Here is a 12734-nt window from a genome sequence, read left to right on the forward strand (position 1 = left end):
GAGACTCCTTCCACAGAAACGTTCACCATGTCAACGATTATACATCTTTCTTTACTACATGATGTGTTAAACTCAGGAAGGAATTAAAAAGAGGAAGAGCTGAATGTTATTTGTTGCTATGACTATGAGCTGATGATGTCATGCATGTCATTTCTTTTAAAAACACATCAGGTGTGATGTCATTGCGCCACCTTGTGCCCAGGAGCTGCCACTGTGTCGGTATCAGGACAGACAAGTGAATGCAGTTCAAAAATCAATAAAAAAAAGCATCTGGCTACTTTTACACAAGAGTCCAGCAGGAACCCAGAACCTTTACTGTAGATCTGATATGTAAATGAGCTTTCATTGATAAAATCCAGTAATTTTAGTACTTAAAGATGGACACGATTATGATTAAAATTCCAGAATGTAAAATCTACTACGAGACTAAACTCCGAAAATCCTCCCAGCGGACGTCCGGGATCATGCTAGGTTCACACGCTGTCTCCGGTCGCTGTGTTACCTTAGAAACAACCTTTCTTGGTGGGTGGAGCTACTAGAGAGAGGAAGTGGTTCAAGCCCCAGCACTGCCAAGCTGCCACTGTTGGGCCCTTGAGAAAGGCCCTTAACCCTCTCTGTTCCAGGGAGCTGTTTCGTTGCTGACCCTGTGCTTGGACACCGACCTCCAAACTTTGGATACGTGAAGGAAGAATTTTACTGTGCTGTAATGTAGACTTGCAAATCTGTCTTTGTGCTGCTGAAATGAACGATTCTGCAGGAAGTTTTGATGTTTGATGTATAAAATTCAGTGTGAATCTGAATCAAATCACACAGAAGAAGCACATATGATATTCTGTCTATACGATATTCTGTACGATGGTCTGTACGATATTCTGTACGATGGTCTGTACGATATTCTGTACGATGGTCTGTACGATATTCTGTACGATGGTCTGTACGATGGTCTGTACGATGGTCTGTACGATATTCTGTACGATGGTCTGTACGATATTCTGTACGATGGTCTGTACGATATTCTGTGCGATGGTCTGTACGATGGTCTGTACGATGGTCTGTACGATATTCTGTGCGATGGTCTGTACGATATTCTGTGCGATGGTCTGTACGATATTCTGTGCGATGGTCTGTACGATATTCTGTACGATGGTCTGTATGATATTCTGTGCGATGGTCTGTACGATGGTCTGTACGATGGTCTGTACGATATTCTGTGCGATGGTCTGTACGATATTCTGTGCGATGGTCTGTACGATATTCTGTGCGATGGTCTGTACGATAGTCTGTGCGATATTCTGTACGATGGTCTGTACGATAGTCTGTGCGATATTCTGTACGATGGTCTGTACGATAGTCTGTACGATAGTCTGTGCGATATTCTGTACGATGGTCTGTACGATATTCTGTACGATATTCTGTACGATGGTCACTTTAGTCATCAGTATAATTTATGAAATGTTTGTCCTGAATGTGGATTTTTGATTATTTCAGGTTTTATCAATGTATTTACATTCAAAACATTGCTGCATTTCTAGATTTGCTCCATTTAGATTGTAATTGTAATCGAAGTCGATTGACGTGCAAATATTAGGTGATAAAAAAACCATCACAAATTCAGATCTTTTATAAATAACTAATAGAGATGTCAAGTGAACCGATGACTGTCCCTGATCTGGATTTATAATGAAGCTCTATTTGAAAATGTAAGCATTGTGTAAGACGATCGTTTCACCCGAGAGTAAAGATCTGAGTGTGGGAATGTTACTGGTGTAAAGTCTGACAGCTTAATAAGTGAACCGATGGAGATCAGAGACAGACAGGAAGACACCCGGCGCTCGTCATTAACCGATTCGATTTCGTTTTCCCGTGTCCGACCCCGAGCGCTCATGTGGTGCTGGAAAAGTGACACGTGGAAACAATCAGCTGTTTTAACGAGCTTTTACACAGCCCTATAAAGAGGGGTTCAGACTTTCTCTTTTTTCCAGCTTTCCCCAGATTGGAAACAGGATTTGAAGATGTTTGCTGAGGATTCCAGTGTGAATGGAACTTGCTGAACGTTCCCGAGTGAGTGTTTATCAGAGAGAGAGCGAGAGAGAGAGAGACGCATTCGCACAGCCGTGCTATTACAGCACACAGTTTAAACGTATACAGTATACATCACTAAATAAAGGGTGTGTTTCAGACCGCGTGAGTCTCTCGTCAAGACGACATCACAGCACAAACACCACACAGACATCTGGGAACGATCGGCTCGAACCCGACCCTCCAGAAGAGAGGAACAAACAGGAGCATCGTCTCCATCCTATAGACGTGTGCTGGAGGAAAGTGCAGCGAGACTCAATACTCAAGTCATTTCTTTTAGCTTTATTAAGATTATTAACGTCACTATAATAACATACAGCCAAGAAAAGCTTTTAAAAATATTTGAACATTTAAAGTTTTCACGAGTTCATGATCGATCTCATCGTTCGTTACTGTTTAATGTGTAATTCCTGTAGAAACATCGAAAATGTTGTGTTGGGCTTCAGCTTGTCTCTGTCTATCAGCAGCTCCTGACCGCACCTCTGATAACGTCGTCACGTCTCTGAGACGCCTTCGGTTAGAAAAACGTTTGGTTGTTGGTTTGTTTTTAGTTTTTTGGACAATTATTTCCAGGGATTTCAATACAACGTAACAGATATTACGTCATCGGGTAGGCGTGGCCTATTTGATAATCTAACCCTAACCCTAACCGTAGTTTTTGGTTGTTTATTTGTTTTCTAAAATAAATCTACCTGTATGACTGTTTTGTCCTTCGTAGTATGGTGTTTATTTTGAAAGAGGGCGTTCTTCCAAGACCTCCAGAAACACGCCCACTTTACGTCGTGGTAACGAAACCCCTGGATTTTAGCGAATGCCGAATCAACACCGTGTGAGGCAAAAACCAGGAAGTGGCGCGAGAACGGGTAGACACAGTGCCCCCTGCTGGACAGGAGGAGGACTGTCCTGTGGGACGTTGTGAATGATAAGATAATCATTCATTCATCTTCTACCGCTTATCCGAACTACCTCGGGTCACGGGGAGCCTCTGCCTATCTCAGGCGTCATCGGGCATCAAGGCAGGATACACCCTGGACGGAGTGCCAACCCATCGCAGGGCGCACACACACTCTCATTCACTCACGCAATCACGCACTAGGGACAATTTTCCAGAGATGCCAATCAACCTACCATGCATGTCTTTGGACCGGGGGAGGAAACCGGAGTACCCGGAGGAAACCCCCGAGGCACGGGGAGAACATGCAAACTCCACACACACAAGGCGGAGGCGGGAATCGAACCCCCAACCCTGGAGGTGTGAGGCGAACGTGCTAACCACCCATGGGGGTCACCCACCGTGACCCCCATGATAAGATAATGTTTTGCTTAATATTATTGATGTAATAAATAATAAAAAATAATGTCATGCTTAATACTAATGATGTAATAAAGCGTCATGGAGTTTGTTGCTATCTGTGTCTTTCAGATCCTCAGCAGCTGGGTCACGTGTCCCAAAGGGAAGAAAGCGGTGGAAATAAAGCGATGGCAACAGATGTCTTATTTACGTGAGAGCTTCAGCTTGGATCACATGATAAGCTGCAGGTCAAGTTGCACAACTTCTGTCTCGTCTTGTCTTGCGCCCAGGAACCACAAACGACTGTGTTAACTCTGGAAGTCTGACTTCCTGTTAACGGCTCATCAGCTGATGATGACAAAGTCGGCACAAAGTCGGATGGTGACGAATTTGAAAAAAAATAAAAAGTCTGTGGTTGTGGGAATCAACTTTTCAGAAACATCTCGAATTTTCACACACAACAGAAAACTTAACATTAAAAAAAAAAAACATTGAGTTTTGTGGCCTTGACGATGAGAGAGAAGGAAGAGGAGGAAGAGGAGAATGAGAATGTATCTCAAATAACCAGACTTTACACACGCAGTGAGCAGAAAAGCATCTCAGAACATCAAACACTGACTCATATTCAGAAGATGACACCAGGTTCTTCAGGAACCTGAGGCAAAACTGTCCAGATGGAGACCCAAAACAACATCCAGGGCTGTTTCTCTGATGCATTAGCTACAACCCGCTACACGTGTTTGGAACAGCGTCTGTACCGCTGAACACGAGATACGATAAGGTGCAGAATCTCAAATAAACTATTTATAAAGGAGTCGTTGACACCCAGGAGGACATCAAACTTTCATGTTGTGATTATTGTTTATTAAATTATCGCAAATACTGCATTTAAAATATTTACTATGTGTCGATCTGTGGCAGCGTCATGGAGCGGAAAGAAGAGCGATTCGTCGTACCGCATCGTTACAGAGCGTTACTTACTCGCAAGCGCTAAAATAATCAGAAACAGAGAGGCAAAATATCTACGATAATATTGCGTACACTAAATAGCGCTGGGTTACAGATGAGATCTTCGTGCGTCACGTCTGTGACAAATCGATGCTGCATAATGCAAGGTTCATAATTTCATTCCCAGTGTCACGTTGTCCTTGAAGTGAATCGATGCGACACTGAGCGATATAAATTCCGTCTGGCTCGCTACATGAAATCCCCGAGGTTAGAATGTTTGCTACGATACATGATACAATATAGAAACTAGGGTTGCAAAATTCCGGGAATTTTCAAAGGCTGGAAACTTTCCATGGGAATTAATGGGAATATATGGAAATAAACTGGGAATTTTAAAAAATGCAGAGTTGCCTATAACAAGGCAAAAAAAAAATCTTGCAGCATAATTGTGTTTAAAACAACAAGATTTTATGCAATTTAAGTTGAGGCCAAACCCCCTGCAGGTACTTACATTCTTCCATAACATGCACAGTAACACTTTATTTTAGGGTCATTTAACTAGTTGCTTATTAGCATGAATATTAATAGAATATTGGCTATTTATTAGTACTTATTAAGCACATATTAATGCCTTATTCTGCATTACCTTATTCTGCATTCTTGATTGTACCCAATACCTAAACTTAATAACTACCTTACTAACTCTTAATAAGCAGTAAATTAGGATTGTTACACATACACAGGTAATTTGATGACCCTCCCCCCCCACACACACACTCACTCCCCCTGAAATAAAAAAAATCCTCCATATATCACTTAAGGTGGATTCACCTCCATTTTCCAGGCCTTGACTACCACAGAAGCAGAGACCTAATAAGGTTGAGGAAAAATGCTTCATTTTACATTTTGATTGGGACTTTTTTAGAAGGGTGAGGGTGGGGGTGCTTTCATTTTACAGCAATCATAGGGAAATATGTTCATTACAATTATTAAGTTTATTACAAGCATAATAATGTTTATTATGCATGTGTTACTCAATGAAAGAATCGATTAAAGTTCTACTTACAATTAAATCAGTCAAGAGATCATTGTTAAAATTTGTATTACCTTGCATGCACGTCTGCTTATGACCAAACAAAATGTTTGTTTATGTTTGTATTTGTATGTGATATAGTTTATATACATTTCCCTATATTTCCAAATAATTCCCAGAAATTCCATTAAATTTCCATAAATTCCCGTAAAGTTTCCAATTTGGAATATTCCCAAAATTCCCAGATTAAGTTCCCGTGGAAAGTTTCCGGAAATTTACCGGAAACTTTCCGCCCCTTTGCAACCCTAATAAAAACCAATGTAACCTTATGACACTCCGAGGTTCACCGGTGAACCGATCCGAAGTGATTCGATTCGGTGTTGGGACGATTTGATTCGATCCGACAGAAGGTGTGATGTGTCCCAGATTGGACGCCAGAATTTCCAAACATTTCGTCACTGTCTTTATTTTGTCTGAGATTCGTTATTTAACGCTACATTAATTCTGTCTGTAATTCTTACACAGCACAAAAATTCCTGATTCATTAAACTGCCCTTCTCAGTTTTCACCATCATTTAGAAAAGTGGGTGTGGCCAGATATATTTACATAACAACACGATGTTATGATGTAATAACCTATTTAAACTCTTTCTAAGCAACATGCCTCATTTGTATTTTGTATTTTTTATCCCAGGAGATATTTTCCTTCTGTTGTCCTCCTGGTCTCTCCTCAGGCATTTGTTTTTGCATCTGACGCTCGCACGACGGGTTAGTTGGCTCACGTTTCAATAACGGCCTGCACACACCTAAAACACTGAGGCTTTGATTCGATTGGGTTTAATCCATGAGGTAAACTGCACCAAGGAACCTCAGAGTGCTTTCACACCGATTCGTCTGGATACCGAATCGGAATCAGAAAAACATTCGATACGTTCGGTTCGGTTTGTTCGCACTGAATGTAAAGAAATGAAACAAACAAACAAACAAAAAAGCATAAACAGACAAAAACGTTTATTTTTGTTTGTTGGTCCAAATATCCGGGACACATTCTGGATCTCTGTAGTTCTACAGCTCAGTTCTATAAAAAACACCGCAACCCAAAACACACTGCAGGTTCGATTCGTTTCCTGGAGTCGAGTCAAGTCGTGTCGAGTCAGACATTCGATTCGAGTGACCTGAACAATCCGTGTGTTCTGTAGATCTTAGACGAAGGACAGAGCCGTAGCGCATTGACGCGTCCCGGATATTCGGACGGCCACACACACAACTACCGCCTGAGCTCGGTATGACAGACGTCTCTGTCGTCTCTGTTCACCGGGTCTATTTTTATGACTCCTTCTTTTGCCTTGTTTTCTTATCTGCGAATGTCTTTCGGTTCCTTTACATACATGCAGCGAGAAAACAAAACAAACCAAACATGTAAACAAGCGAAAGGAATCGAATGTCGGCGTCTGTAACGGGATCGCCGGGTTGCGAAAGTGAACTCAGAAGCTCTCACGACGTTTATTTCGGTCCCGGGTGTCCAGTCGTCTCACCGAGTAACGCGAGAGCGTGTTTTTTTTTGTCCTGGTTCACACTCGCACCACCAAGGAGGTTTTTATGTCACGAGAAAGCTTTCAGGAGTCCACGTCTTCTCGCAGCTCCAGCTTTTTATAAGTCTCAGAAGCATTAATGAGCTAATTACAGAAACATATGCACTAGTTTCCATCTCAGTCTCCTTTGTCTCATTAGCCCCGCCCCCTACTGTATCGATGGATGGATGTAGAATTAATAACATCTGTACCGGAAGTTCTCCAGGGGCAACAGGAATACAACAGGGGGGCAATTAACAATCTTCTACAACAGTTAATACGATCTAATATAATTATAACCGGAAATGCAGAGTGGCTCGTGCGACGTTTCCGTGGCAACACGGCATAGAAAACCGTTAGCTTCTCCTCGTCAAGTTTGTTTATGACTTTTAAAACACAGATGTTTATTTATAATCAAACCCAAACGCACCATGTGGTAAAGAAATAAATAAAGAAATAAATAAAGAAAGAAAGAAGGTCAGCCATCTACTATTAATAGGTGGTGTAGATAAACATTGTCTACAAAACTAATAGAATCACTGAGGTACTTAAACCCCTGACCCACATTTTATTAGCCACAAAGCTAGCAAGAGGCTCTGTGTTAGAGTTAGCATGTTAGCATGCTAGCACAAAGATGAAATATTTATAGCAAACGCCTGTGAGGGGAAGAAGAGAGCAGAGTGTACAGTAATGTAACGTGTTCGTATAAGGCGTTTGGGCTGAAAGTAGAGATTTATATGGTTTACAGAAGCAGCGTGGAGGACAGGAGAGAGGAGGAGAGAGGAAAGGAGAGGAGAGAAGAGAAGAGAAGAGGAGGAGAGGAGATACAGAGAAAGAGAGACGAAACACACAATAATGAGATAAAACATGGCCGGCTGTGTACAACTTTCATTTCCTACCTCCAGTTCCGTCTGAGTTTTCGTTTAAGCTGCCCGAAGAGTCATGATGACTGCCCACACAGCCACCCATGGATGTTTTCTCTCGCTTCGTCTCTCCCCCCTTTCCTGAGCCGAATGGACAGGGACGAGACGACAGCATCAGCCGGCCAGAGGCGGGCTGCCGAGTGCGCGCGCGCACACACACACACACACACACACACACATGCATACACACAAACACACATACACATGCACATGCACACACACACACTCACACACAAACACGCACATACACACATACACATGCACACACACATACACACACATACATGCATACACACGCACACACATACACACACGCACATACACACATAAACTAACCCTGCAACCCCAGTTTATTCAAACCAAACGTACAAAATTTTACAAAATACTAAAAAGAAAGACAGATCTTTCTGTCTATAAACAATCATAAAAGGTCACAATCAACAAATATTCCTATCCTTGGGGGTTCCATTTAATCTACATCAAGATATAAAACACACACACACACACATATATACATACATGCACACACACATACACACACATGCACACACACACACACACACACACACACACACACACACAAGACTAACCTTGAAACTATCCCTGCAACCCAACTTATTCTTATCCAAAGCAAACATATGTTGTCTCTATTATTAGCTTCTGTTTTTACAAAATACTAAAAAGAAAGACAGATCTTTCTGTCTATAAACAATCCTACAAGGTCACAATCAGCATACAGTATATTCCTATCCTTGGGGGTTCCATTTGATCTACATCAAGATATAAAACACACACACACGCACACACACACACATACACGCACACACATACACACACATGCACATATACACACACATGCACACACACACATGCACACACACACATACGCACACATATACACACACACATGCACACACACACACACACAAGGAAACGTAGAAGATGCAGCCAGTTATGTCATCGTATATTTTATTCTAATTTACCAAACAAGTCTTTTTTTACTCCTCATATTATTTTAGAAAAACGTGCTTGTGAATACTTTATCAAGTAACATTTAACATTTCTGTATTTCATTTTTGGTCTAGAATTAATTTTTATTTGGCATCATGATTCATTCAACAGCACTGTTGCTTGGCCAAAAGGGTGATTAATGAACTGCTGAAACAAATCATCATCTGAATTTAAAAATGAAGTCTTGTTATTTAAGATAGAAAAATGTATAATCATTAATCATATCAAAAAGATTTTGCTTTACTTGAACATTTATGGAAGGAGTCTCCAGTGTTAGAGGTTATTAGAGCTTAAATCTTATTCTTATTTCTAATAAGCAGGCTTAATAACGAGTCTTATTAATAAGACCGAGTAGAGACACTGATGAGAAAACTCTGTAGATGATAGCTGTCTATAGGAACATAGGTGAGAACTCATCCTGTTCACCTGCAAATGGTTAAAAAGCATAACGTGAGGTTCTTCATTCATTCATTCTTTCACTCATCTTCTACCGCTTATCCGAACTACCTCGGGTCACGGGGAGCCTGTGCCTATCTCAGGCGTCATCGGGCATCAAGGCAGGATACACCCTGGACGGAGTGCCAACCCACCGTAGGGCACACACACACTCTCATTAACTCACGCAATCACACACTACGGACAATTTTCCAGAGATGCCAATCAACCTACCATGCATGTCTTTGGACCGGGGGAGGAAACCGGAGTATCCGGAGGAAACCCCCGAGGCACGGGGAGAACATGCAAACTCCACACACACAAGGTGGAGTCGGGAATCAAACCCCCAACCCTGGAGGTGTGAGGCCAACGGTTCTTTAACAGGTTAAATTGTAACGTCTGGTAAATCTCTGTGTTAGAAAAGCAATAAAACTCAGTGCTCAGTGGTCATTTTCTATACAGCACACCTTGTTTTATTCTTTACATAATGAAGGCATGAAGCCCAAAGTGCCGCCCGGCAGCCTGATAACAATCTATTAATTCTATAATCTCTCTGTAGCTTAATTAGCTGACATCACTTTAGTCATAAATCCATGATAGAGCTTCCTAGTTGTCTTTTTTTTTTTATCTCTGTCACTCGGCCCTCGCTTCATGTTCCTCATGAACGTTTGATTGTCTCTTTTCATTTTTTTATGGCCGTTCATTCGAGGTCACGTCCGTTCGGCAGCCGGCGTGTTCCCCTTTGTAACAGAGATTAAATGGTGTAATCGCATCACTTCACGTCTGATGGAAATCCCTGTGATTGTATTTTGTGGAGCTCAGCCATCTTCAGGATTCTAAACAGCTCTAGGAGCCGCACACGTCCATCAGAGAGGCGCCGCTTTCTGCAAGCACTTTATCGATTACAGTCCATCCAACATTACACCCCAGTTGCATGCTTTCTATCTATCTATCTATCTATCTATCTATCTATCTATCTATCTATCTATCTATCTATCTATCTTTCTTTCTTGCTATATAATAAACAGGACAGCTCTGATCATGCACAGGATAAAAAGCAATATTCTGTATATCTGTATATCAGCACTAGTCCATGCACTCGTTTGTTTTCATTGAAATGGCCATGAAATATTTATGGTTAATTATTTGGCAAACATTAACGGGGAAAACATCCAGTTCATTAATTCCACTTTCAGGCAAACTGCCATGCAGTAATTATTCATGCAGGTCAATATTAAAGGTCGATATTACAAATAAAACCTTTACAGATTTCATGCTGTTTGTACTGTTCAGGACTTTTGTGTTTTGTGTTAGATTTATGAACAATTACAATATGGAGCAATAACAATATATTTAATTAAATTACAGTATTTAATAGTAAATAATGATGTAATTAATTCATTAATTGTTTACATAATAATAATAATAATAATAATAATAATAATAATAATAATAATAATAATTAGAAGAAGACAACATCACTATAAAACCTAACAGCACAGAAATACCATAGAAGCAGAGGGAAAGTGCTGAGAAAAGTGAAAGACTTTAAGCTGGGGACGGTGAAGAACATTGCCTTTGCTGTACCTACTGTAATATAATGGCCACTAAATGTAATCTCTAAAATGGATTAATCTCTTTTTCAGTGCAGTCGCATGGATACGTCTTTCACGGTGTGTGTCCATTTAGTTCATTTGGTGCTGATCTGCTGTGGTGATTGATGTCGTGTTCCTTTTGTTGTTTACTTGCATGAACGCTGCATGCACACGCCTTGTTGTTGAGAGACGTGCAGAGAGCTCAAATAGTCACTCTGTAGAAAAACCATCTCAGAATGAACAACACATCAAACCTTAAGGCAGCTAAAAGGATCTTGTCTTCACTTCGTGTCTGTGAGTGAAAGAGTGGAATTCCACGTAGTTCAGAACCTGGTTCAGAAGGTTCTTTTATATTACATCAAAGCACAGTCCAGTACTTGTCTATATAGTGATCCATTATCAGTAGATATCTCAAGTGGTTTTGTTTTATTCTACTTTTCTAAGCTACTTCATGGTCTGACTGCTTCCTCTCCGTCTCACAAACCCGACGCCGACACGTCTACGGAAAGAAGCGTGTGGTGCTCTCTAGTGAGTAAACAAGTACAGTGCAATGACATAGAGAACAGTGTTTAACAAATTTGTGTACACCGGTTTTTATTTCAGTTCAGATTTAATCTATCAGCCATGATAAAAGTCCAAAAAAGGAACAAGACAAGCATGAAATCATAAAGTCTTGGTCACGACTACGTCCACGTCCACGTCCATGGTCACCATGGGGAAGTTGTGGCCTAATGGTTAGAGAGTTTGACTCCTAACTCTAAGTTTGTGGGTTCGAGTCTCGGGCCGGCAATACCACGACTGAGGTGCCCTTGAGCAAGGCACCGAACCCCCCCAACTGCTCCCCGAGCGCCGCAGCATAAATGGCTGCCCACTGCTCCGGGTGTGTGTTCACGGCGTGTGTGTGTGTGTTCACTGTGTGTGTGTGTGTGTGTGTGCACTTTAAATGGGTTAAATGCAGAGAACGAATTCTGAGTATGGGTCACCGTACTTAGCCGTATGTCACGTCACGTCACGTCACGTCATGTCACACGTCTTGGTGGAACAGTAAACATAAGACCAGATTAATTAATTACATTAGACCCGTGTCCTCTGATCTACACCATTCAGACTGAAAATTAAATCCACCCGTCTTAATATTGTCGAGCTCCAGACATGGACTCCACAAGACCTCAGAAGGTGTGCTGTGGTTTCTAACACCATGTCCTGTAGATGTGATGTGGTAGATGATCAGATTGAGATCTGGGGAACGTGGAAGCCGTGTCACGTGTCAACACCCTGAACTCTTTGACATGTTCCTCAAACAGTTCCTGAAACACTTTTTCCATGTTTATGCTAAATGAGAACACTGTCATTAGGGAACATCACTGAGAGCATCACAATGCCTCATCACGCTGCTTATTCTGGCTGACCTTCTTCCCCAGCTAAGTAGCCACACTGATTCATGACACCAGACCACCTTTATCATTGCTCCAGTGTTCCAGTTCTGATGATCGTGTACCCAGTGTACTCTATTTCTACTTGGTGCCTTCTATCTCCCACCCCATGACAGGTGGCGCTGTGACAAGATAATCATTCATCAGTGTTATTCATGTATCTTGTCAGTGGTTTTAATATTATGGCTAATTTGTGTATATTGTAACTCCAGAGTCTTTACAATGTGAACGTAATATAAAATATCAGACTCTAGATAGTAATAAATTATTATCAAAATACAAAACATTACACTAAAGACATTTTCAGAACATTTTTGTCTGATTCTATTTCACAGTATGTTACTGTACGTTACTATGATGCTCTAAAACTGAAACACAGAAAGAGAGCAGTGTTTAATTTCAGATTTTGCAGCAT

At 41.2% G+C, this 12734-nt stretch overlaps 2 protein-coding genes across 2 annotated transcripts in view; both read right to left on the reverse strand.

Moving 5' to 3' along the window:
- Positions 1-8007, reverse strand: part of ubtd2 (ubiquitin domain containing 2) — a 17913-nt gene extending 9906 nt beyond the window's left edge. Inside the window, exon 1 of the mRNA XM_060891485.1 lies at positions 7822-8007. Coding sequence (XP_060747468.1) covers positions 7822-7960 — 139 coding nt within the window. The 5' untranslated portion in view covers positions 7961-8007. The remainder of the gene's footprint in view (positions 1-7821) is intronic.
- il12bb (interleukin 12B, b) overlaps positions 1-11312 on the reverse strand; it is a 30533-nt gene extending 19221 nt beyond the window's left edge. The window contains exon 1 of the mRNA XM_060890838.1: positions 11306-11312. The gene's annotated coding sequence lies outside the window, so the exon portion shown is untranslated. The remainder of the gene's footprint in view (positions 1-11305) is intronic.
- Positions 11313-12734: the final 1422 nt, after the last annotated feature.

The sequence above is a fragment of the Tachysurus vachellii genome, chromosome 17, assembly GCF_030014155.1.
Source record: "Tachysurus vachellii isolate PV-2020 chromosome 17, HZAU_Pvac_v1, whole genome shotgun sequence".
NCBI classification, from domain to species: Eukaryota; Metazoa; Chordata; class Actinopteri; order Siluriformes; family Bagridae; genus Tachysurus; species Tachysurus vachellii.